We start from the raw sequence: 26820 nt of genomic DNA, 5'->3' as shown, positions 1-26820 counted from the left end.
AAATTTAATCAACTATGAATCAACTAGCGGCTACGTCCCTAGAGGCCTCTAGGGGCACTTAAGGAGGGGGTAGTTGAATTTGATAACCAAATTTTTATTTTAGATTTAAAAAGAAAAAGTAAAAAAAATTTTAGGGGTGGATTTTTATCTAGGGGTGATTTCTCTTCGGAGGGTGGTGGTACCCTCCCCCAAAATAGTTATAAATCTTCCCAGGACCTATGAGAAGCTACCCTGTAAAGGAGAACCCGATCGGTTCAGCAGTTAGCGAGATCCTTCGGTACAAACACACAGACAAACTGACATCCTGTTACTTTAGTATAAGGATTATATTTAATATGTAAGGACTATCTGGTATTAATTATAGAGTTGTTAAGCTTTCTAACCCGTACCTAATTTAAAATCGATATGACAATTATAACCCGTATAAATAAAGAGGAAGACAGACGTCAAACAAAAAGGATGAACTGACCCTAAAATCCTAGAGTAGTTATTTCTAGCATCGTATTATCTTTCCTATTTCTAGCCCCTGCGGGGGGCTCTAACCCTGCGGGCCTAATTACCTAACCCTGTGGGGCAATCACCTAACTCAATATAACCTAACCTAACCTAAAATAACCTATAAAAAGCCATTTTAAAAATACGACTAATGGCCCCTTATGGAGCGATATTACGAAAGGGACTATGCCCGAATTTTTTGTTCTGCATTTTGTGCACACCCTTTAATTAAAACACATATTTTTATTATAAATGAATAAATACAGAATTATAAAATAATTCTTCCACATTGAAACTAATAATTAACAGGAATAAGGTAAATTACAATAAAACAAGGATGACAATAGGGTTGGGCCGGATACTTTTTTGGCCGGATACCGGATACCGGATATCCGGCTGATTTCAAATGCCGGATATCCGGTAACCGGCCGGATATCCGGCCAACGCCGGATATCCGGCAAAAATCCGGTTATCCGGCCAAATTACCGGATAACCGGCCAAATTACCAGATATTAAAGTAGTAAAAAAAAATTTCTTCAGAAATTTTATATAAATTTACATAAAGTTGAACTTATTCAGAAAAAATGTTCTTCTAGCTTCAATAATAAGAAAATTATAGCCATTTAAAATTTTAAAAAGCAGAGATTTTTGGTGTAAAGTATAAAAAATCATAGAGCCGGATATCCGGCCGGATAGTTTCAATATCCGGTATCCGGCCGGATATTGAAAATGGCCGGATATCCGGCCACACCGGATATCCGGCCCAACCCTAGATGACAACATCCATAAAAGCGAAGCTCTGAAACGTTAGGACAAATGAACACTAACACTTGAGTAGAGTGTCAGAACTGAATAATCAGAATTTAAATGCATTAAAGTCAAACGAAGCAAAATTGTAATTACATCTGTTGAAAAACTGCTTAAAACAGGATATTGTTTTAGGACATTCTTTCATTTTGAGGACTTGATTATAGAGATGCTTTGCTTATAACAATGTACTTTGTTGTCCTAGGAATCAAAATTCCAAAAATCAGACCAATCGGATAATTTTATTACATAAAAATTTGTTGTTAAAAAAGTTGAAAAGCAAAATGTTTAAATGGGACGTACGGGTTTTCTGGTAACGATTATAGAGTAGCTACGCTTTTTAACTCGTATCTAACTCCTATAGGAATCATCATGCAAAGCTTAAAATCGATAGGATAATTCTTACATGCTTAAATTTACGAAAAGAGCTATTCGTTACGTACGGACGGTCGTACGGACCGACCCTTATTATAGAAAAGCTGTGCTTTTGAAATTCTAACCAAAATTATTATATTTGTGAAATTCTACATATATAGGTAACTTTTAAATATATTATGGAATGCGCCCCTAGAATTATAATATCTAGGGTGTATAACTATAACAAAAACTATCCAAGTACCTATGTCAAGCTTTCCTAAAAAGGAGAAATTTTTATCAGCTCAATACTTATTGAAAGTACCATGTTTTTTCGTCTGAAGCTTAAGATTTCAATAACTGTTTAACTGATTAAGTTCTGCTTTATAAGGAAGCTTTGAATAGGGCCCAGGATGGCTTTAGACTATTTTTATTAGACTAATTCTCAGCCCCTAGATGCTTGGGGCGCTGGTCGCTAGTACATTCTATGAAAGGATAGGAGGAAAAGAAGGAGTAAAGATAAATTTAACTGCCATTTCCTTTTCCCTGTCTAGCATTTATACAAATTAAGCTTGTTCCATTTTTCATTCTTCACCCATTTTTTCAAATGAAACCTAAAAATAAGCAATGATGACAATATACATAAGTAGCGAAGCACCAAAATAATTCGTGGATAAATAACGGAAAAGGGGATTTTATGTAGATATTAAGATGGTAGTAAAAATTTACTAGTGAGAAAATCACGCAACCTTTCATTTGTGTTTTTATAAGTTGTATTTTGTAGCATGGCTGAGAGACCAAGTAAATTATATACTGGATGCTCATTGCTATAGGAATCATCACAAATATTTCAGCTGTCTAACTTAAATAGCAGCCAAGAATACCACATTACCCCATAATGTTACAGACTGTAGGACGGACAGACAGAACAAGTAAATTATAAAATAGCTTTGCTACTAAAAAGTAGTAAAACAAGGATGACAACATCCGTAAAAGAAAAAGCTCTGAAACAGTAGGAAAAATGAACATTAACCCTTGTAGAGTGTCATAACTGAAAAAGCAGAATATATGTAAATGTATAAATATAAAGAAAATTGTCAATAGATTTGTTGCAAAACTGCTTAAATACAGGACTTTATTTTAGGACATACTTACATTTTAAAGACTTGATTATATAGATGCTTCGCTTATAACAGTGTACATTGTTATAGAAGGAATCAGTATTTCAAAAATCAGATGAATAGGATAAATATATAATGTATAACATAGAAAATTGTTCTTAAAAAGGTAAAACATTATATGTTTTAAATGGACATGCGGACGTACAAACTAATTTAAATTATGCGGCTGAACATGGATTAGGATAGCTGCAGCTGAGACATGGCTAGTAGTAACTTGGGCTTATTGTGACTGGTTGCTGGGAGTTAAACAAGATTGGGCTGTTTATTACACTAGTCCCCAAAGTTTTATTATAACGTTTTCTTATTCGTGGGCTTAAGAAACTTGGGGAATTTTATTAAATTTTGATTGGTTGGTTCACTTAAATGAGTGTCTAAAAGTTTCAACCATTAATTTTAATCCATAGAAGGTGTAACTTTGTGTATTATTACTGAGGACGTACATCAATTTATCGGCCATTGTCTTATCCCTTTAGATCCCTGGTTGGTTGTGCAGCTGCCGCTGAATGCGGCTACGGCTGCTTAGCCCTGATTTTAAAACTAATTAAACTGTCAGAGATCTAAAGGGATAAGACAATGGCCGATAAATTAATGTACATCTTTAATGATGATTCACAAAATTACCAATTCTGTAGATTACAATTAGTGGTTGAAGAAACGTTGGACACTAAACTGAAAGAACCAACCTATCAAAGTCAAATAAAAGTTCCTAATGTTGTCAAGCCAACGAATAAGGAAACGTTATTATAAAACTTTGGGGACTAGTGTAATAAACAGCCCATCTGATTTTTGAAATACTGATTCCTTCTATAACAATGTACACTGTTATAAGCGAAGCCTATTTAATCAAGTCTTTAAAATGTAAGTATGTCCTAAAATAAAGTCCTGTATTTAAGCAGTTTTGCAACAAATGCAGAGATCTAAAGGGATAACACAATGGCCGATAAATTAATGTACATCCGTAATGATGATTCACAAAATTACCAATTCTGTAGATTACAATTAGTGGTTGAAGAAACGTTGGACACTAAACTGAAAGAACCAACCTATCAAAGTCAAATAAAAGTCCCCAAAGTTGTAAAGCCAACGGATAAGGAAACGTTATTATAAAACTTTGGCGAACTAGTGTAAAAAACAGCCCATTGTCCTCTCTCTCTCTCATTATGTAAACCCTTTCACTCTATATTACCTGCCCCTTCTGTTGTTCAATCTGTTATCAAAGCATTCTGCATAGTTTTCTGTCTGATGTTCAAATCGAAAACATCCTGTAAAAATGATTCATAATAAGTTTTTACAAAAAAAACAAGGATGGATGTTTCTTTGTATTTGTCTGTTCTAATTTAGCAGAATCGGTATTATTGACGTATATGTCTTTGTTACAATAACATTACTTTAATTTAATACTCTAAGCTTGCTCTTGAACATTTGTCTGAGATGTCCAATTAATGCATGGCAATGAGTACAATGGCGATCCCCTTCTCTAAAAATTTAAGTCGCGCATTTGACATGTCAGCAGTAAGATCCGTTTTCAATGTCTTTAGTTATGGCGCGATGTCGTCCCGAGATTTGAACCTATCACTTTTGATGTTCTTATTCTTGATAAAATCAAATATGGTTACCAGATTGACACGGAATTCTGACTGAACAATGTGTCTCCTGTGCTCCCATACAATTAAAAGTCTAAAACAAGGACCATTTCATTCAAAATCAACATAGCCAGTAATCTTATGTGATAAGACAATGGAAGAATAATTATACAAGATACATCCCCAATTATGATAAACAGAATTAAACTTTATAAAGATAAAGATCATTGTTTGATCATTGAATCAAAGTTATTGAAGCAATGAAGAAAATAACGTCGTCATTAAATTTTGGGCACTAGTGTAATTTACAATCCATTGTGTCCTCCCTCTCTAACAAAGGTAAAATTAACCTGAAAAGAAATTACAAAACAAATGAACAAAACAGTAACAAACTTCATTTTTTCTTCTGAAATTATTTTTTTTTTAATCAAAAGCAGTGAAATGCATGGGGGTTTTCCAGGGGGATGTTAACCTCAATCAAGTAATGTGGAAGTTAGGTCTAATTAATTTAAATAAATACTATACTCCCATAATTAATAGATTCAATAAAAATAAATGTTAAAATAATTTCAGACGAAGCCCAATCTGTACCACTTTTGATTCCAGTGACGTCATATAAATGAGGGAGATGAGAGGAGAAGTGGGAAAGAAAACCATTAATAAGAGATGGAGAATCCCTCATTTTCATTACGTCACAGGAATTAAAAGTGGTACAGATTGGGCTTCGTCTAATTTCACATTACTGCATTGTTTCTAAAGCAGCTTTTAATTTTAATGTTCCGTCACATTTTAATTAATCTAATGGAAAAAAATTAATAATATTTTTTTAGATTGTAAATTTAGCAGAAATTATCTAAAATACACTGAAATATTACAAGTTTATCTAAAAAAGTGAGAAAGCTTGTTATTGCTTCATAATGACACTAGCGGTTTCGCCCCTAGCCTCTAGGGGCTGTGCCCCAAGAGGTTTGATCAACCTAATTTTTCGTATTTTAGATTTAAAAAGAAAAAGTAAAAAAAAATTTTTTTTTTTTTTGGGGGGGGTGTTTTTCATTTTTTGGGGGGGTTGGGGGTGTCCCACCCCCCAAGAAAATAGCTTAAAACCATCACAGGACCAGTAGGTATATTCCCTGAAGAGTAGAGCCCAATCGGTTCAGTGGTTACTGAGATCTTAAGCTTCAGACGGACAGACAGACGGACAGACGGACAGACAGACATCGTTCTACTTTGTATTATAGATAGCTGTTCTTGTTTTCATGTAGACTGTTTAAAATCTGTTTCAAAACTGATAAAGTTTAAGATGCATAAAAAAAACTTGATAATAACATATGTTAATTTATTGAAGGCAAATTATAAAACTTGTGTAAACAACTTGAATATTTCACAAAATAATAAAATCAGGGGCGTGCACGGCGATTCAAAAGGGGGGTGTAAAGAAGGGAGAAGGTTATTCGTTCACTCCGACGTTTGTCCCTCCTGCTTTTGTCCTGCCCCAATTTTCTTATACAAAAGTAACAGGATTATTGTTCTGTCTCTAGGGTTGGGCCGGATATTTAGCCATTTTTAATATCAGGCCGGATACCGGATATCCGGCTGATTTTTAATGCCGGATATCCGATAATTTGCCGGAAATCGAACGTTGGCCAGATATCCGGTCGGAACCGGGTATCCGGCCCAACCCTATCTGTCTGTCTATAGCCTAAGATCTTGCCTACAGCTGAACCGATGGGGTTCTCTTTTTAGTGAAGCTTATTATAGGTCACGTGAAAATTAACACTTATTTTTGGGGAGGTAACCAAGGGAAAGCATGGGCTTTGTACCATAGACGTCCAAGGGGGGGGGGCGATTACCCTCCCCAAATAATTTTGGGGGGGTAAATACCCCCCCCTAAAATAGAAAATCTCTAACAAAAAAAATTTGTGCGCGCTTCGCGCGCATTTTTAATACTAAATTTTTGATAAAATTTTAATTACCCCCCCCTTAAAAAAATTTTACCCCCCCAAAATAAAAAGCTTGGACGCCCCTGCTTTGTACACTATTTTAATTTTAAGTTGTTTATGTGTTTCCAAGTAACATGTGATTCTAAGTATGAACTAGGATGACAACATCCATAAGTAGCAAAGCACAAAAAAACATGTATAAGAATTTATATATTAGTTGTCAAAAGCATGTATATTAGGAAAAAAATCCCGAAACCTTTTCAACATTTGTTTTAAATTTTTATATTTCAGTACTATGACTAACAGACGGACGCTCAAAACAACGGGAAATTTGATTTTGGTATTTTCAACTACAAAAATTTAAAAAACGGATCATAAACACCAAAGATATGAGGAAAAATGTGAAAAATATAAAAACCTGCAAAAAGGTAGTCTGACCGCCATTGGTGTTTTCTTAAGACGACAAGAAATTTAATTTTGATAACTTTGGAAATCGGAGCATAAACACCAAAGGTATGGAGAAAAATGTGTAAAATACAAAAATAGCCTAAAACCTGCTTAAAGGCAGTCTGACCATCATAGTTGTTTTCTTGAGATTCAATTTTAATACTTTAACTGAAAAAATTTTGGAAATCGGACCATCAACACCAAAGATATAAAGAAAAATGTAAAAAAAATACAAAAATAGCCTAAAACCTGCTAAAAAGCTGTCCTACCGCCATTGATGTTTTACAGTTAATTGTGCTCCTTAATGATAAGGAATGTTGTCAAAAATTTTAGCCTTTTATTTTTTATAGGAGCCGAGAAAATCACGTTTCCCCCAAACTAAGACGGACAGACGGACATTTCAAATTCTAGAGTACAAATACAAATGTTTTCCTCATATTTTTACCTCATTTTTATTTTCATTTTTTAAAGGGGTAATCTTTCCCTCCGCAAATTGAAATAAAACAAGGAAGAAAACACCAAAAAAAGTGAAGCTCTGGAACGGTAGAACAAACGAACATTAACACTTGTAGAGTGTCAGAACTGAATAAGTAAAAAATAAATGTATAACTTGAAACAAAATTATACGGTACTGATTACATACACGTATAACATTGTACTATATAGAAATCATGTTAAGTTTGAAATCGATAGGACAATCCTAATATGTCCAAATTTTACGAAAAGAGCTGACAGTTACTGTAATAACAGTTTTATAATAACATTTTCTTACTAGATGGATTTGGGGACTTATATTTTGGTCGGTCATTGATTTGAGTATCAAAACGTTTGAACCACTAACTGTAATCTACAGAAGAAATAATTTTGTGTATCAAAATTGGGGATGTACATCAATTTATCGGTCATTGTCCTATCCCTTTAGATCCCTGGTTATTTTGTCGGAGAATATCTACATACATTGAATGAATGTGTATTCTGAGAGGTTAGTAAACCTCTGTCCACGAAGCAACACAGAGGTTCTTATAAATGTGAATAACTATCCTATTATATAAAGTATCCATAGACACAGTGTTTCGCCCTTTTAGGGCTCATCAGTATGCCTCAATTCATCAGAGTTAATTTTGCACGTGGCGGGACATGAACCGGGAACCCTTAGATTACCAGGCTAACACCCTACCCATTGCGCCATTACCCCATGACGAGTAAGGAATGAAATTTCGACCAGAGAGCTCAACCAACTTATGAGTAGTTGAGGGGCCTTGCACTTATGGCTAATTAGTATGGTTTTTCTAGAGTGTTCTAGTTTAGCCTAATACCTGACCGAACGAGCATATATATCCATAGACACAGGGTTTCGCCCTTTTAGGGCTCATCAGTATGGCTCAATTCATCAGAGTTGTAAGATTTTGTTTGTTTGAAGCTTAAGAGTTGAATAACTACTGAACTAACTGGGTTCTCTAATTCAGGTAAGCTTCACAGTGGTAGATCAAGTGATGGTTTTATGCTATTTCATTTTTAGATTCTAGTGTTGATGGTTTTAAGCTAAAATTTAGCTTCTATTCTTTTCAGATAAACTTCTTATAGGTACAGGGATTGTTTTTAACTATTTTTTGGGAGAATATCTTCACCCTCCTCTCCTAATACAAAATGCCTCCCAATCAAGACAATATTTTTAACTTTTTCTTTTTAATCTCAAATTGAAAACTTTTAGTGCCCCTAGAGGCTTCTAGAGTCGTAGCCGCTAGTCCATTATATAAAGTAGTAAGGTTTTTTTGTCTGTAGCTTAAGATTTGAATAACTACTAAACTAATTGAGTTATCCTTTATAGGGAAGCTTCACATAGGTCACGCGATGGTTTCAGGCTGTTAATTTTAGATTTAATTATTGGGATGGTTTTACGCTATTTTTCCGTCCTCATTAAACCCATTACAAAGACCCCTAGATGCTGGGGCGTAGCTGCTAGTTTACTATAAAGGTAGTGAGTTGTATATGAAAGTGTGTAGTATGATCTCGTAAAGAGCTGGACCAAACCTTCTACAATTTACAGGGTTCTAGCTTTAGGATATTTGTTAGATGTCCACAAAAAATCTTAAAATCTTACCAGAACCAATACAAAGCTTCTTGTTTTAACTTAAAAATTCTTAACTGTGTATTTCAGATTTATTTAGAATGAAAATAATATGTAATGTGTATGGTAGAAATTTATATGTCTAGAGAGGTAAAACAAATGCACTATGTTTTCCAGGGAGGGAGGGGACATTGGACTGTAAATTACACCCAATGTTGTATACAACAAATTCTCTTTTTTGTTTGCTTCAAAAACTTTGGGTACTTTTAATGAACCCTAATGGGTTGGGTTAGATTAACAGTATCCAAATTTTTAAACTGATAGATTTAATCTAAAGAGAAGGGGTGATTTTATTTATCATCATTGGGAATATACATCAATGAATTTTCCGTTAAGAAAATTATCCCTTAAGATTCCTGATGTTTTCAAAATCTTATTAAAATGCTTAAAAGTGATGTATGATGAACAAACTACTTCAAAAAACGTTTTATCTTCGTTGTATGCAGGAAAGGAAAACCAAATAGGTTCAGTGGTTAGCGAGATTTTGGCTACAGACATACAGATGCACTCACATCCTGTTACTTTTAAATAAGAATTATGAATTAACGCCTATTTAAATTCAGAAATGATAAGTAGAGAAGATTTAAATAGATCCTACTGGCCTTACACCGAAAATCTCCAAGACCCATCATGTCACTATAATCATGCTGATACTTAAATCTCAAGGTTGTGTATTTGGGTGAACCTGCGATCGTGGCTCAACACTTAGCGCATCCGCTTGTCGCCGGGTAGATGATATGTTCGAATTTCAGATCAAAACCGCGTCATAACTGACGTTAAAAATGGTTTCTACTGCTGCTATGTCAGGTGCGCGACAAAAACATTAAGATTAGGGGAAATGGCTTGACACATAAACAGGCGCTACTCATTACCAATCACAGTCAGGACTTCTCAGACAAAGGTCATGCAATCAAATAGTTGGTTGTCTGATAGATGTTACTAAACCTAATATCCTTGGGTGTTAGAGTATCGCATCCCATTACATGTAGATGATGCTCTGGATTCTCTAGATGATCACTTAAATCGAAGGAGAAACCCGCCCTCACGAGGTACTTGTAATTGTATGTATTTGAGTATTAAATATAGAAAGAATAGATCATTCATCGCGTAATGGGCCAATACGAATACAGTGTAAGAACAATTAGACATAATTATTAACATAATTAATTAGCTTTAAATAGATGATTTTCTTAGAAAAAGGCTCGTTTAATATTTTTAAATTAAAACGCAGGAACCGATCAAGAAAAATGTTTGTCTACTAGAAATTCCTTTGAATGTAGGACGAATTATCTAGGGTGAAAAAAATGTATTTCAAAAATTTAAGTTAACAGATTTTTGTGCTTGGTAAGCACTTTGAGGGAAAGCACCAAACTTTTTTTTTACAAATATTATACCTAATATTGCAGCCTGTATTAAACGCATAAAAAAACTTGTGATCTCCCAAATTTTATCCATGACAACATCCATAAAAGTGAAGTTCTAAAATCTGAGGGGAGGTCTAACAAATGATAACTCTTGTAAGGTGTCAGAACATTAATTTCTAAGTCTAAACAATATTATACATAAATTTGTTGCAAAATTGTGTAAATATATGATACAGTAAAAGGACTTATTTTTATTTTTCGGATTTGATTAAAGAGATTATAGAGTTGCCTCATTAATAATAATTTACCTTATTGTCCTAAAAGTCACTATTTCAAAAATCAGATAAATATGATGATCATATCTTACAAAAAAAATGTTGTCAAATATTAAAAATCAACATATTTTAAATGAATGTACAGACTTTCTGGTAACTATTAATGATTTGCTACATTTTTAAAAATGTACCTAATTTTCACAGGAATCATCATGCAAAGTTTGGAATTGATAGGATAAATCTAACATTTATATCATACAAAAAATGTTGTCAAAAAGTTAAAAATCAGCCTATGCACATTCTGGTAATGGTTATAGAGTTGCTATGCTTTCCAATTCGTATCTCTGTTATAGGATTCATAATGCAAAGTTTGAAATCAATAGGAAAACTCTAACATGCCTCAATTAACTATAAAAGCTGACTGTTACGGACGGACGAATTAACCCTATTTATAAAAAAAGCTTCGCTTAAAAAAAACAGACATACTATAAAAAATATCTTTGCTTTTTAGATGAAATTATTGTTTTAATATGGAATAACCTTATTTATCAACCTTTATACATAACCATTGTTATAACCCAGATTTGTGACTGTTATACGGAATGGTAAGAAGAGTGAAGACACACGACAATATGCTGCATGCCCGACCTGCCCAACCTTACATAATAATTCTGCTCATTTGTATCTCAAAAACTGCACACGGCCTTATCCCACCCACAGGTACATTTAGGCTGGGAGGGAGGGGATATTGGACTGTTTATTACACTAGTCCCCAAAGTTTAATTATAACGTTTTATTATTCGTTTGCTATACAACTTTGGGTATTTTTATTGAATTTTGATGGTTCTTTCAGATAAGTATTCAAACGTTTCAACCTTTAGGTTGTAATGTACACAAGGGTTAATTTTGTGTATCATCAATGGGGATGTACATCAATTTATCAGCAATTGTCTTATCCCTTTAGATCCCTGCACAGGTACAGGTAGAAGCTTCTTGCAGGTATCTTAAGGGATAAGACAGTGGACGATAAATTTATGGACATCCTCAATGATGATAGATGAAAAAAACCTGTAAAAATTATTGGTTAATAAGTTTTTACACTAGGTATAAAATAACTTTGGGTGCAAGTTTAGTTTACAGTCCAAAGTCCCCCTACTTTCTGGGAGCTTTCACAATTAATAACTTGGGTAGTTATCGAATATTATAATTTTCTAATCATAACATAGAACACGGGAGGGAGGGAACATTGGACTGTAAATTACGCTGACACTTAAACTTTTATAACCCTGGGATCGAAAGGGATAAAAACAATGACTGATAAATTTATGTATATCTCCAATATACACTCAAAATTACCCTTCCGTAGATTACAATTAGTGGTTGAAATGTTTTGACAATTAATTAAAAAAACCAACGAATTAAATTTCAATAAAAGTCTCCAAAGTTTTTAAGCCAAAGATTAATAAAACTTAATTAAAAAACTTTGGGGACTAGTGTAATAAACAGTCCATTGTCCCCTTCCTTCCTGTTTATAATTACTTTATCTCAACTCAAAAGGGTGCGCTTGTTGGGGATGGCGTAGAGGCTGACAAACCGGCTGAACCCATCTTGACAGGTGAGGATGTAGCTGTTCCCGGCTGGCGTCTCTGGTAGGGGCCCCACCAGGTCAATGAACAAGACTTGCTGTGGATACCCCTGCCGAGAGGGCACGTGTATCCCTACTTTCAACCGCTCCTTGGTGACCTTCTGTACGCACTCGGGGCAGGTCTGGACCATCAGGCGGATGTCGCGGGACATGTTGGGCCACCAGAAGTGCATGGCAACGCGAGCTATAGTGGCGTCCATTCCATGGTGTCCAGCCATGGGGGCTCCGTGGGCCAGGAAGAATGCGTCCTGCCGGAGGGCCGAAGGCAGCAGGTACCGTGTTCTCTCCCCTGTCAGGGTCTTGTCAGTGGTGGTGAGGCAGCCATGCTCGTCGAGTCCAAGTGCTGCAAAGCGGCTGGCGCACTGCTGCTCGTCTCGGTCCTTGCCCCGGAGCTCAGCCTTAGTTGGGGGCTTCCCATCAGCCACCCACTGGCGGACATGGAGCAGGAGGGGATCCTGGGTCTGGGCTTCCAAGACTCGTGCTGGATCCAGCCGTACTGTGGAGGGTCTGCCAGGTGCGGGCTCCCCTAGCTGGCAAAGGTGGTGGAGATACTCGGCCTGCTCTGCTAATTCTTTGGCGGATGGGGCCGGCATGTTGTCATCCTCCCGGCGGCTGAGGGCGTCAGCGTTGGTGTTCTGGGTGCCAGGACGATGGCAGATGGTGAAGTCTAGGGCCGCTAGTTCCTCCTGCCAGCGGGCTACCATCCCTGTGGATGCATTCAGTGACTTCATTTGTAGCAAGGCCGAGGAATCAGTGTTGATCTGGAAGCTGCGGTAGGACAGGATCCCGTGGAATTTCCGGATCCCATACATGATGGCGGCCATCTCTCCCTTCCAGGACGGGTAGCGGGTCTCGGGGTCAGTCGTCTTGCACCCCACGGCGGCAATAAGCCTCTCCTTGCCGTCCTGGCACTGGCTGAGAATGGCAGAGATGGCCCGGCTGCTGTAGTCCGTGGTGAGCTGGAACACGGCTGGCAGGTCAAACATGGGTGGCGCTCGGATCGGGGCTTGGCGGAACTTGTCCTTGAGCTGTACCAGCTGGGCTTCCATCTCAGCTGTCCATGTCAGTGTCCTGGCCGTTTTCTGCCGATTCATCTCGTAGGTGAGGTCGGCGTACTCCGGGATGAACAGCCGGTAATACCCAAAGAACCCCAGGAGCGCCAGCAGGTCCTTGGGGGTGCTGGGGGCTGGCCAGTCGAGGATGCGGTCGATGTAATCCTCTTGCATGGCTATGCCGTTGCGGCTGAGGGTGTGGCCCAGATAGTCTACCTTGGCGCGGAACAGCTTGGTCTTGGAGGGCTTGAGGCGGATTCCTCCCCTACGGTGGGCTTCCAAGACTTCTCGGAGCCTAGCCAGGTGGGCCCAGGTGTCATTGTGGAAAGACAAGACATCATCCAGGTATGACTGGAGGTTGGCCGTGCCCAATGGGTTTAGAACCCCGGCGATGAACCTGGAGTAGACAGAAGGTGCGGTGGCTAGGCCAAAGGGCATTCTTTTCCACTGGTACAAGCCCCTAGGGGTGGTGAAGGCTGTGCAGGGCCGGCTATCCTCGGACACTCGGATGGTGTAGTACGCAGCCACCGCATCTAAGGCACTGTAGACGCGGTTTCCCCTGGCTTGTTCTACCAGCTGCTGGATCTTGGGCAGGGGGTAGCTGTCTAGCTCAAGACACTTGTTGAGGGCCCGGTAGTCGACCGCCCAACGGGTGCTCCCGTCCTTCTTCTTGATGGGCACCAGGGGGCTGCTCCAGGCCGAGTCCGAAGGCTCTATGACTCCTTCCTTCAACCAGGTATCCAGCTGGCTTTCCAACTCAGCCTCCTGCCGGGGGTTCAAATCACAAAATTTCTGGCGGATCGGCTGGGTCCCTGGCTTGAGGCGAAGTTGCAGCTCTACGACGTCGGTGCAGCCCGGGGATAGAGTTGGAGAATACGTCTCTGTACTCCTACAGCATAGTCCAGACCTCCTTCTTGAGCAGGGGGTCCTTGCGCAGGAACTCGTTCTCCTCCATCTCAAGGTCTGCCCACAGCTGCTGCATATCTGGGGGTTCAGCAGGCTCTTGGAAGGAGTGGAGGTGAGGGTGGGAGGCTGGTCGGAGACCTCCAGGACGTCGGGCTTCACCAGCTCCCCTGCCACGGGGAAGCCGGCGTTCAGCAGGAGAGGCATCTCCCCTTCATTTACCACCAGTACTCGGAACACGTTGGCGGAGCCAGGCCTGTGCGCATACAGGCCTTCTGGGATGACAAGATACTCCCCAAACCTTTGTTCCGGAGCAGAGAGCTGGATGGCATCCTTGGTGCGTTGTCCCACCAGTTCACCAGTCCCACGGTCCAATCTGACCGCTGCCTGTGGGGTCTCAGCACGGCCCCGGAGGGGCAGGGGTGAACTGGTAATAATAGGATTAGCGCTGAAGGCTTGATTTGATAAGCCGCTGCGTAGCAACTCTGTGTAATGCCTGTCCGTATGCTGCTGTCTTACCACAGAAGCACTCTTAACAGTACACAAAATGACATTTCACACACTAAAAAATAAGAACAGGTTAAACAATATTTTTAACCCCAGACTATGTTTATAATCTGCAAATAAAAAAACATATCTTTAAACTCTTATTTACACAAAAAATAATAAACAAACAAAGATTGAAATATTTGATATAGGTGCTTGGCATAGTTTCAAATGTGTACTTCACAAGGAAGGCTTCTACTGGTCATGATGAAACTCTTCCTACGCACCTCACTTTGGAATGGTTCATACTTGGTATCATTAGCCCTATAATAAGACATGATATAAAAACTTAACAATAAAGGGTAGCTAAAAGGGAGCAAATCTCTTCTTTTCAGTAAAAACATTTGAAAAATTAGGTTAAGCAACACCTAATAGACAACCAACTCTTTGCTTGCACTACCTCTGTGCTTACTTTGGTTTTCAATCAATTGTACCTGGTTTGGGCCAAGGCATTGCCTCAGCAGAAGGAATCATTTTTAATACATCTAATTAAAAACGTTATTTGAGCCCAGATTGGAACTCATGACCACTCCAATGACGAGCGGATGCGTGCCATGTTAAGACAACGATCACGGGTCGACCTAACAGCGTTCTAGGTTTTTTTTCATTGAAGGATAAAATTGAATAATAATTAAAACAAACTAGACAAGCCTATCCAGTGTATTCTGCCTACTCTTCTTATGGATACATCAACAACGGGTAATCCTTTTATAAAAGTAACAGAATGTCTACCTGTCTGTACAGAAGTATCTCGCTATCTGCTGACCCGATATGGTTTTCCTTTACATGTAGCTTCTCATGAGTCCTTGGAAGGTTTACAATCATTTTAGGGGAGGGTACTGCCTCCCTACTAAAAAAATCACCAAAAAACATATCTAACACTATCTAGCGGCCTAGAAAATATATTTGGTAACAGCTAAACTTGACGTAAATAAAAAAAACAAGGATAACAACATAAAAAAAAAGCAAAGCTCTGAAACATTAGGACAAAAGGGCATTAACACTTGTATAAGAACTGAATAATCAGAATATAAATGTATAAGAGTCGAAGCTAAATTGTAGGTAAATTTATTGAAAATTTGCTTGATATAGGATAATGTTGAAGGTCATACTTACTTTTTTAGGACTTGAATATATAGTTGCTACGCTTATAATATTGCTTTTGTTGTCCAAGGATTCAGTATACCAAAAATCAGATCAATTGGATAATTAGATCATGAAAAAATTTGTGGTTAAAAAAATTGAAAAAAAATCAACATGTTGAAAATGGACGTACGGACATTCTGGTAACGATTATAGAGTTGCTAACTACTACAGGGATCACCATGCAAAATTTGAAATCGATTGGTTAATTCTAACGTGCATAAATTAACGAAAAAGGTATCGCATAATTTAATAAAAGTGCCTAAGGCCATCGAAAAAGAAAACTTTGTGGACGAAAGTAATAAACAGCCGAATTTCTACCAATTATACTGGTTTTCAAAGTTTTATAAACACGATCTCTTATTCTTAAAGAAAAAAATCTTCTTAAAATTAACAAACATTACTACTAAGAATTTATTAATTTCAAAAAATGAAAATTTTTTATTCATGCCTTAATTTAAAAGCACTTAAACAAAAATAACAAATAACATTTTGCATTTTTAAAGACTAGACACTTTTACTTGTAAACAAACCAAGGACATAAACACACCCAAAGAGCGTTATCCAGGGATCTTACGGGATAAGACAATGTACGATAAATTGAGGTACATCCCCAAAAAGGATAAACAAAAATACTCCTTTTCTAAATTGAAAAAGTTTTGACTTTGCATGCTAATTTGAACCCGCCATTTAAACTTTACTTTAAGTACCTAAAGTTTTCGTGCTAACAAATGCGAGAATGTGTTTTCTCGTATTCATTCGAATCCGGTGGATAGGAACCGGTTCTCATGAATACAAAAAAAACTATGTCTAGCATCGTATTATATCCAGTTTTCTATGAATATAGAAATGTACAATCATAAGATTAAAACTAGTTTTTTAGCCCCGAGGTGCCGAAGGAAAGCGGTTTATAATACGATGAAAGAAATAATTATTATTGAACTTCGGTTATTAATATAATTCAAAATGCATTCCCTCCCAACTTACTCCAACCAAATTATACTTTTACCCAATGTTTTATAAAAGAAACTCTATTGGAACTTTACCTAATTCAAGTTTCCACGCTTTTAGATTACACAACTTTTTGAAAGCGAAGCTTTTCTATAATTAGGGTCGGTCCGTCCGTACGTCCGGAACGGATAGCTTTTTTCGTTTATTTAGGCATGTTATATTTGTCCTATCGATTTCAAACTTTGCATGGTGATTCCTATAGTAGTTAGGTACGATTTAGAAAGCGTAGCAACTCTGCAATCATTACTGTGATTTTTTTACTCTTTTATCAACAAATTTTAATGTGATCTAATTATCCGATTGATCTGATTTTTGGTATACTGATTCATAGGACAACAAAGTAAAATATTATAAACGAAGCAACTCTATAATCAAGTCCTAAAATGTTAATTGGGAAAATGTAACTAACAGTTTAGAACCCCAAAATTGTTTTAATAAATTCTACGAGCTTTTTAATGAATTTTATGAGCTTTCTTTTCCTTTACAAAGGATTAGAATTAATAAGAACATACATAAAATTGAAAAATTTATGACTGATGGTTTAATGAGATGTAGAGATAAAAAATTTGAATTGTCCACGTTAAGTATTAATGAACCAACTGCTGATAATATTAGGATGTATAATAGATATAGAAATGTCTATAATCGTGCAATAAAAACAGCTAAAAAATTGTATTATTGCAATGAGCTAAAAAAATGTAAATCTGACTTGAGGAAAACTTGGGATATTATTAGAGATGCAATCCGAAAAACAAAAGATAAAGCAACATGTATCAATGAATTGAAGTTTAATGATGCTATATATTTAGATAATGCAGAAATTTCTGAGAAATTGAATGAACACTTCACTTCTGTAGCAAGCAAGATATCATCTAAAATAAATCCTTCTAACATTGATCCGTGTAGCTATATACCTAATTATAATTCCAGTTTTAAAATGCATACAATAAACCCAAATATAGTTATAGATATTGTTAAAAAAATGGGAAATAAACAAAGTATGGATATTTTTGGCCTGTCAAATTCTTTTTTGAAGAAAATAATTTCTGTTATTGCCCTTCCTCTCTCTCATGTCATTAACCAAACTATTTTAACTGGAAAAATACCTTCTGAATTTAAAATCGCAAAAGTTATACCTATTTTTAAGTTAAAAGGGAATAATTCTAATGAAAAAGCTGATCCATCAAACTATAGGCCGATAAGTTTATTAGCTATTTTCTCAAAAGTTTTAGAAAAAGTCATTTATCAACAACTGTCATGCTATTTGATTAGAAATAATATCATTTTTGAACATCAGTATGGATTTCAATCAAAAAAGTCTACAATACACCCCGTGATACACCTCTTAAATTATATAGCTGAAGCAAAAAATGATAATAAAACTGTAATTGGAGTCTTCTGTGATCTTGCAAAATGTTTTGATACAATTCCACACTCTATTTTAATTAAAAAGTTGTCAAAAATTGGCATTAATGGCGTTGAACTTGAATGGTTTAAAAATTATTTAAGTAATAGACAGCAATTTGTACATGTAAACAACACTGACTCAACAAAGCTGAACATAGATAGAGGTGTCCCACAGGGCTCTATTTTAGGACCAATTCTATTTTTAATCTACATAAATGATCTTAAAAACTGTACTGATTTATTTACCCTATTATTTGCTGATGACAGTAATTTTTTAATTTCTGGTAAAAACTTTACAGAGATAAAACTGAAATTAAACAATGAACTTAAAAAGATATCTGATTGGTTTAGGAGTAATCAAATGAGCTTAAATCCTGATAAAACTAAAATCATGATATTTAATAAAAATGAAAATACTATTGATTGGAATGCTCTTAATATTAAGCTAAACTTTAACAATGAAAATGAGTTTGATCCTGAGAAAATAAAAATCTTAAATTATGTCAATTCAAGTAGCAATATTCCTGCAATTAAATTCCTAGGTGTATTTATAGATCCTTCTTTAAATTTTAAATATCATGTAGAACATCTACGTAAAAAGATTTCTAGTTCCTTATTTCTTATAAATAGAGCTAAACATATACTGAATTTAGATAGCAAAAAAATGCTTTTTCACTCACTTATAAATAGTCATTTACTTTACTGTTTACCTGCCTGGAGTTGTGGTCTAAAATCTACTATGGACCCATTAATTAAATTGCAAAAAAAGGCAATAAGAATTGTTTTTAGTAAGAAACACATCTCACACACAATGCCTTTATTTAAAAAAATGAATGTCCTTCCTTTACATGAATCAGCTAATTATTTGAAATTATTATTTATGTATGATTTTATAAACAGTAAGCTACCAAGTTCCTTTCAAGGTACATGGCTTCGCCGTAATCAATTACATACCAGAAATCTTAGAAACTCTAATATGTTTGATGTTAAAAAACCGAAGTTTAAATCTATTGAAAGATTTCCTAAGTATCATTTCCAAGAATTATGGAATAACCATTGTAATAATGATTTATTAACCCACAATCAATCAAGAAAAAAATTTATAAAAAATCTAAAAGAATCTTTGTTATCAAGCTTAACTTTAGTGTGTAACAACCCATTATGTCAAGAATGTAGATAAAATTATATTTCTTTTCAATATTGTTTGAAATCTGATAAATCAATCAAAATCTATTTGTTAAAATTTTTTTTAATTTCTATTATTGCAATAATGGTGTGAGACTTGTATGTCCTAATCAATCCTTCCTATTATCATTCTTTCCTCTCCAATATGATTTTATTTATTGCTTATTATCTTTTTTTCTATTTTTTTTGTCTTATTTATATGGCCTGTATGAAAACAATGTGTGAATACACATTACTGCATACTTCCTAGTTTTTTAGGAAACTGCCATTTGGGAAGAAAATTTTTTTATAAATTAATCATATCAATAAAATTTGACTGTATATATAAATGTATATAATATTCATTTAATTCATTTATTATTTTTTTTTTTTTTTTTCTATGTATGTACACCCAAGAATAATAAATCTAATCTAAATCTAATCTAAAATGTAAGTATTTCCATAAACATTATTCTGTATCAAGCAGTTTTTCAACACATTTACTTTGAATTTTGAATTTTGCTTCGACTCTAATACATTTATATTCTGATTATTTTGGGTTCATGTCCGTTTGTTTTACTGTTTCAGTGCTTTGCTTTTATGGATGTTGTCATCCTTGTTTAAAGAACTAAATTAATAAGTTAACAATTTAACAAAAAAATAAATAATTTTTGGGGCTATTTATTGAAATGCTTTGCAGACAAAAATAAATTTAAAGTGTTTTAAATTCTTAAGAACTAATTAAAATCTAAATATATATTTGGTAAATTTAAAATATGCAAATTTAAACATTTTTAGATTTTAACAAGAAAAGTGAATCTTTACTTTGATATTTGTTGTTAAAAGGATGAATAATAAAACTATTATTTTTTAAGACAACCGACTACGTCTCTATGTTCACTCAAGGTGGTATAGTAAAAAGCTTCCCCCCTTCCCTTATTTTCAATTTGGGATTAAAGTCAATTTTTTTTTTTAGGGGGGGGGGGGGGTGTTGAGATTCCGTCCTAAAAACAATTTAAAAACATTTTCGTGGACCAATAAGAAGGAGAACTATATCGGGTCAGTGGTAAGAGAGATCCCTCACTACAGACAAAAAAACTTACTACTTTATATAATAGAACTAGTGGTTTCGCCCCTAGCCTCTAGGGGCTTTGCCCCAAGTGGTTTGATGAAACAAATTTTTCGCATTTAAGATTTAAAAGAAAAATAAAAAAAAATGGGGAAGATTTTTATTTTGGGGGGGGGGGGGGGTTAGTAGACCCAACTGTTTTAGTTTTAGTTTTAATAAGAATTTTTTTTTTTTTGAGGGGGGGGTACTTTTTATTTTTGGGGGGGTTAGGGGTGTTCCCCCCCCCCCAAGAAAATAGTTATAAACCTTCCCGGGACCTATGAGAAGCTACCTTGTAAAGGAGAACCCGATCGGTTCAGCGGTTAGCGAGATCTTTCGCTACAAACAAACAGACAAACAAACACACAAACAAACAAACAGACATCGTTCTACTTTGTTTTATAGATAAACGAGAGTATAGAGATGCTATGCTTACAACATTGTAGATAATTGGGGTATAGTCCTTTCCACGACATCCCTCCATAAGGAGCGATTCCTCATATTTTTCACAGTAGCTTTTCTCCTATTTCTAGCCCCTGCGGGGGGCTCTAACCCTGCGGGGGGCTCTAACCCTGCGGGGCCAATTACCTAACCCTGTGGGGCAATCACCTAACACAATATAACCTAACCTAACCTAAAATAACCTATAAAAAGCCATTTTAAAAATACGAAGAATCGCTCTGTATGGAGGGATGTCGTGGAAAGGACTATACCCGATAATTGTCCTAGGAATCGACATTCAGAAGTACACTTGATAGGATTATTCTAATCATTTGGTGAAAAAGAAATTAGGAAATATTGTACTAGGAATCCCTTAATAGTTATTTCTCGCATTGTATTATAAACGGCTTTCCGCGGATATAGAATGTACAATTACAAGATTAAAACTAGTTTTTTTTTAGCCCCGAGGTGCCGAAGGCACCGGCTAAAAAAAACTGGTTTTAACCTCATGATTGTACATTTTTATATTCGTTGAAAGCTTGATATAATACGATGCTAGACATAGTTTTTTCGTATGGATGAGAACCGGTTCCTATCCACCGGTTTCGAATGAATACGAGAAAAATATTATAATCTAGAGGGTATACAGCCGAAGAAATATTAAATGGAATACCTTATGGAAAATCTGGCTATAGTGGCTCTGCTAAACTATATTATATTCAGGTATACTATCTATCTGTCTGTATATGTATCTATATACATATCTATCTATCTGGAGGTTTATCTATATTTCTATCTAAGAATAAAAACTAAATAGAATACCGCAAAGAAAATCTGATATACTGTTTTGGCTAAACACTATAACTTAATAAAATTTATATATCCATTTTCTTAAATATTTAGTACTTTTTTTATTTTATCCATCTTTTTATCTAGCAGTTGACCTAGCCAACATTATCAATTGTTTGTTATCTAATTATCTATCTATCTAGGTATCTAGCAACGCAGCGTTTCTAAATATAATGTGTAACGGAGGTACAGGAGATGTGGACGTCTATGTTAGATTTGGTGACTATCCAACGTAAGAATTTATAAACTCTCTTTTATATACGCATTCTCATTTAGTCGTTCTTAATTTTTAGTAGGGGGAAGCTTTTCTATAATTCACTATGTCCGTCCTTAATGGTTAGCCCTTTTCGTTACGTAAGACATGTTAGAAATGTCCTATCGATTTCAAAATTTGCATGATTATTCATTTAACAATAAGGTAGGATTTAGGAAGAGTAACAACTCTATAATCGTTACAAGAAAGTCCGTACGTTCATTTTAAACATGCTGATTTTTTTAACATCAATTTTTTTATGACATAATTATCTTATTCATCTGATTTTTGGAAAAATAATCTCTAGGGCAACAAGGTACAATATTATAAGCGAAGCATCTCTATAACTAAATCCTAAAAATGAAAGTATGTCCTTTTACTGCACACTACATTTATGCAATTTTCAATACATTTATGTACAATTTTGTTTAGACTAAAATGTTTTTCTTGTTAAGTTCTGACACTCTACAAAAGTTATTGTTCGTTTGTCCTTTCTTCTAATTTTAAAGCTTCGCTTTATGGATGTTGTCATTGTTTTAGAAGTTTTAGAAAATCAGGAAGTTTAAAATGAACATACTTACATTTAAAGATTCGATACTTGATTATAGAATTTTCCAAAAATCAAGGGAAGGGTATGATTATCTATAATACAAAGTAGAACGATGTCTGTGTGTCTGTTTGTCTGTCTGTAGCGAAGGATCTCGCTAACCTCTGAACCGATCGGGTTCTTCTTTACAGGGTAGGCTCTCATAGGTTCTTCTTAAAACTGAAATTAAAATAGTGGGGTCGACTAACCCCCCCCCCCAAAAAAAAAAATCCCCCCTTCCAAATTTTTTTTTTTTATTTTTCTTTTAAATCTAAAATACGAAAAATTGGTTTGATTAATAAGAGGTATAAGTTTTCCGGAATTTTAATGTAGGGAGTAGATTTGAAATCTGCATCAAATTTTAAGGATTTTTTATAAAATTCATTTTTTGTATAATTCTTTATCTAAAAGCGGAAATACAAATTAAGTTAATTAATTTTGGCATCCGTGATTGGTGGATTTAAAAAATCTGCGCTCTGATTGGATGTCGTACATCATTCAACCAATTAGAGCGCAGGTAGTTTAAAATCCAACTATCCTATTGGTCAAAATTAATTAACTTAAAATGTATTTCCGCTTTTAGATAAAGAATTATACAAAAAACGAATTTTATAAAAAATCCTTAAAATTTGATGCAGATTTCAAATCTACTCCCTACATTAAAATTCCGGAAAACTTATATCTCTTATTGATTAAACCTCCTGGGGCAAAGCCCTTAGAGGCTAGGGGCGAAGCCGCTAGTATCATATAAAATATTGTTTTTGAAACAGTGATAGCTTTAAGATGGACTTTTTGATAATGTATATTGAGTTACTAGGCTTTCTAAATTGTACTTAACCCTACAGGAATCACCGTGTTTGGGTAAAATTTTGATTGATTAGATTAAAGAATTAATTATTTGATCTTTAAAATTGATTATTTGATCTTTAAAATTGATTATTTGATCTTAAAAATGTGTTATAAAATAAGACGACATATTACTAAGCTTCTAATATTTACTTAACTAAAATTATTTTTTATAATAGATTTACCATTATATGCTTTAATCTAATAATTATATTATCTTTAAACATCTAGCTACCTAACTAGATCATAGATATATTGAATCATTGATATATAATCTACTTCTATACATTCATCTATCTATATATTTTTAAATTCATGATAACATTTATCCATCCATCCGTCAATCTATGTTTTTATCTATCCTATCAGCTATCAGACCATCTATTCATTCCAAAATCTATACACTAAATTATCTATCTACATATATATATAAGAATAGTTATTTCTCGTATCGTATTATAAACGGCTTTCCGCGGATATAGCCCCGTGGTGCCGAAGGCACCGGCTAAAAAAACTAGTTTTAATCTTATGATTGTACATTTCTATATTCGTAGAAAACTGGATATAATACGATGCTAGACATAGTTTTTTCGTATTCATGAGAACCGGTTCCTATCCACCGGATTCGAATGAATACAAGAAAAAAAGATATAGGATATATGTTCGTATATTAACAGGGGGAAATTATCGTCAATTTAGCTTGATAATATGGACCTCATTTAATGGTCATTTCGTTTATCCAGTAGGATGTATTTAATAATATATCCAATAAAGGAAACGCGACTATGATGAAAAGAGTGCCCATGATGGTAATCAAGAACAGATAGTCATTGATAAACCAAGATATGGAAGGTAAAAGTTTTGATAAACAAAATTACAAGATTAGAATTATTTTTAGTAAATAATCAGAAATAAGGTATAGCAAACAAGCGAAATAAAGAATACTTAGGGGGGGGGGGTGGGGGGGGGTGGTAGGGCAGATGTCCGTCTGTATGAACACTTAAAAAAATAGTTTATGAAAGAATTCATATTATATTTTTTTGAACGTTGAACGCCCCCTTCCCATCCGGTTTCTTATCCCTGTAGGCCTACCCTTTACCCTTTTTTTTATCTCATTTTCTGTGTGTGAAAGATAAAGAGCCCAAACTGCTTGACTTTTTAAGTGTGGGTATGAGACATAACTGAGAGTTGAAATTTTTTGAATATCTCCATCCTGGCGGGCACAGGATGCCAGCAAACCTGGCAGGGTCATCCAGGTAAAGAGCAAAAATATTTTTTTGACTTAAACAAAGCATTTTATCTTACCAAAATACTAAAATATCCTCTAGTAGTACATCCTCATATTAAATACAGGTGTTCAAGTCAATTTTAGGTTCCAGGTAAGATCCTGCAGGTCCTGATCCTCCAGGTCTCCAGAAATCTTTAAAAGGCTCCTGTGGCCGCAATTTTTGACTTAGAGACTTAAAATTTCCTAAAGATCCGCCGCCTTTTTCAGCCGACCGCCGACTGCGGCGGATGGCAGATGCCAAGTACAGCTGTGGCCGCTGAAATTTATATTTTGATATTTCAAATATAAAATTTACATAAAGATAAACATTTTCTGCAAAAAAAATTCTAGCTTTAAAAATAAAAAAAATTAAAGCCGTTTGAAATTTTTAAGTAAAAAAGGACCTAAAAACAAAGGTTGTTAAATAAAAGGGTGAAGGAAGCGAAAATTGACCTTGACTTACTTAAGGTCGGAAATTCATCATAACACAAGGGACTTGCACAAAAATTTTTAGCCCTCTAGCTCTAATAGGAACTGAGATAATAGGGGGGGGGGGCGTTGAACGCCCCCCTTCCCCCCCGACTGATTAATTTCTCAAATTGTCTTATCCCTTTAGACACCTGTTTAAAATAGATACTATTTCAGTCGCATTCATAATAATTTTATAAACTTAAACCGTCAGACCATTTCTTGGCTGCTTTTTAGCCGCTTTCAATGTGCTATTTCTAGCTTTTATTTTCTAGGTACTACATAGTCTTGTATGGATACAGCAGTTATGATGAAGTTGGATTTGAAGCTGAATTTAGATAATATGTTACTAAAAAACAAGAATTATTGCCTGTAATGCTAGATCCAGGAATCTTGTAATAATCCCTAGAAACAGGAAGCATTCGTTACCAGCAATATTTCACCATGAACTGCACTTTTTTTTTCTTTGTCTCTTTTACACTAAATAAAGTTACCTATATAAATTTGAAACTATATACGTTTTTTATTGTAAAAGTAACACCCAAGTTTGTCTTTCTTTTTTGTCTGTCTGACTATGTGTACGATGTAGCCGTTATTTTGTTATTGTGTTGCTATCTATGAAAAAGCTTGTTCTTGTCTTAACCCTTACAGATTGGGGGGGGGGGGCTCAAAGAGCCCCCCCCCCTCTAGTTTTTTCAATCTCATTTTTTTTGTAGGTAAGATGGAGAGCTGTAACTTCATGACTTTTTAAGTTTAGTAATTATACGCAGCCAAGAGTTGATTTTATTAGGATATCTGGTCTGTGTCGGTCGTGGTGTCCGGTCAAAGTCGGTTGGGTAGCAAAAAAAATTAGAAAAAATTCTAAATAAATCTTAATTTCTACATTATGACTTTTGTGTATAAGGTAGAAACCTAAAATTTTTTTTGGGAATACTCAGATATCAATGACCATCTGAGAAAAGTGGTGTTATGACCGTTTGACCGCTCCCTGACCGACTTTATGACCGATTTTTGTCCGGCTTTTACTACAGACATATATCATGAATATTGTGGCTTCTATTACAGCTAGAGACCTATAATTTTTTTTGGTAAATCCTTGAGCAATAATAAACAGATAAAAATATTAATTTGCGCCGCCAACCGCCGTTTTACCGCCGTAACCGCCGAAAATGGCGTTTTCTGTTATTTGCCGTTTTTCAACGATGATCAGAAGAAGTAAATTTTTTGTTATGAAAAATAAAAGTTCGTCCTAAAATTTTGTCATCCTAGCTGCAAAATTGGCCGCTCTACAGCTGTTTTAAAATTTAGCGGCTGGCCGCTAAAAAGCGGCTAAGGAGCGGTCTGACTGCTATGACTAGAAAAAGTAATTTTCTCTAAAAATACACATGAACCACCAGAAAAAAATTTTACGTTTTTATCTGTACCAGGAGCCGAGATAGAGGGGGGAGCTCTTTGAGCCCCCCCCCCCCCCCGATCTATTAAGGTGGGAATTGGGGCCCGATCTGTAAGGGTTAAATAATATTATAGAAATCTTCATTTTTGAAACTTATTTGATTT

At 35.3% G+C, this 26820-nt stretch overlaps 2 protein-coding genes and 1 long non-coding RNA gene across 3 annotated transcripts in view; 2 read left to right on the top strand and 1 right to left on the bottom strand.

Moving 5' to 3' along the window:
• Positions 1-1798: 1798 nt before the first annotated feature.
• Positions 1799-4895, bottom strand: LOC145334153 (uncharacterized). Its single transcript, XR_013884735.1, has 4 exons — positions 4771-4895; positions 4454-4514; positions 4024-4099; positions 1799-2270 (listed from the first exon to the last, which is right to left on the bottom strand). It is a non-coding gene; the product is annotated as an uncharacterized LOC145334153 (long non-coding RNA).
• A 4601-nt stretch (positions 4896-9496) lies between these two features.
• Positions 9497-26820, top strand: part of LOC145334705 (uncharacterized) — a 47581-nt gene continuing 30257 nt past the window's right edge. Inside the window, exons 1-2 of the mRNA XM_080180279.1 lie at positions 9497-9601; positions 11157-11294. Coding sequence (XP_080036405.1) covers positions 11177-11294 — 118 coding nt within the window. The 5' untranslated portion in view covers positions 9497-9601; positions 11157-11176. The remainder of the gene's footprint in view (positions 9602-11156; positions 11295-26820) is intronic.
• Positions 15280-25721, top strand: LOC145334724 (alkaline serine exoprotease A-like). The gene is made up of 5 exons (XM_080180310.1): positions 15280-15419; positions 21633-21717; positions 21987-22075; positions 24303-24380; positions 25539-25721. Exons 3-5 carry the CDS (start codon positions 22017-22019, stop codon positions 25603-25605), a joined length of 204 nt encoding a protein of 67 aa, XP_080036436.1. The 5' UTR covers positions 15280-15419; positions 21633-21717; positions 21987-22016; the 3' UTR covers positions 25606-25721.

The sequence above is a fragment of the Acartia tonsa genome, chromosome 12 (genome assembly GCF_053477335.1).
Source record: "Acartia tonsa isolate MP-2025a chromosome 12, ASM5347733v1, whole genome shotgun sequence".
NCBI classification, from domain to species: domain Eukaryota; kingdom Metazoa; phylum Arthropoda; class Copepoda; order Calanoida; family Acartiidae; genus Acartia; species Acartia tonsa.
This window is presented reverse-complemented; position numbering and strand designations above follow the sequence as displayed.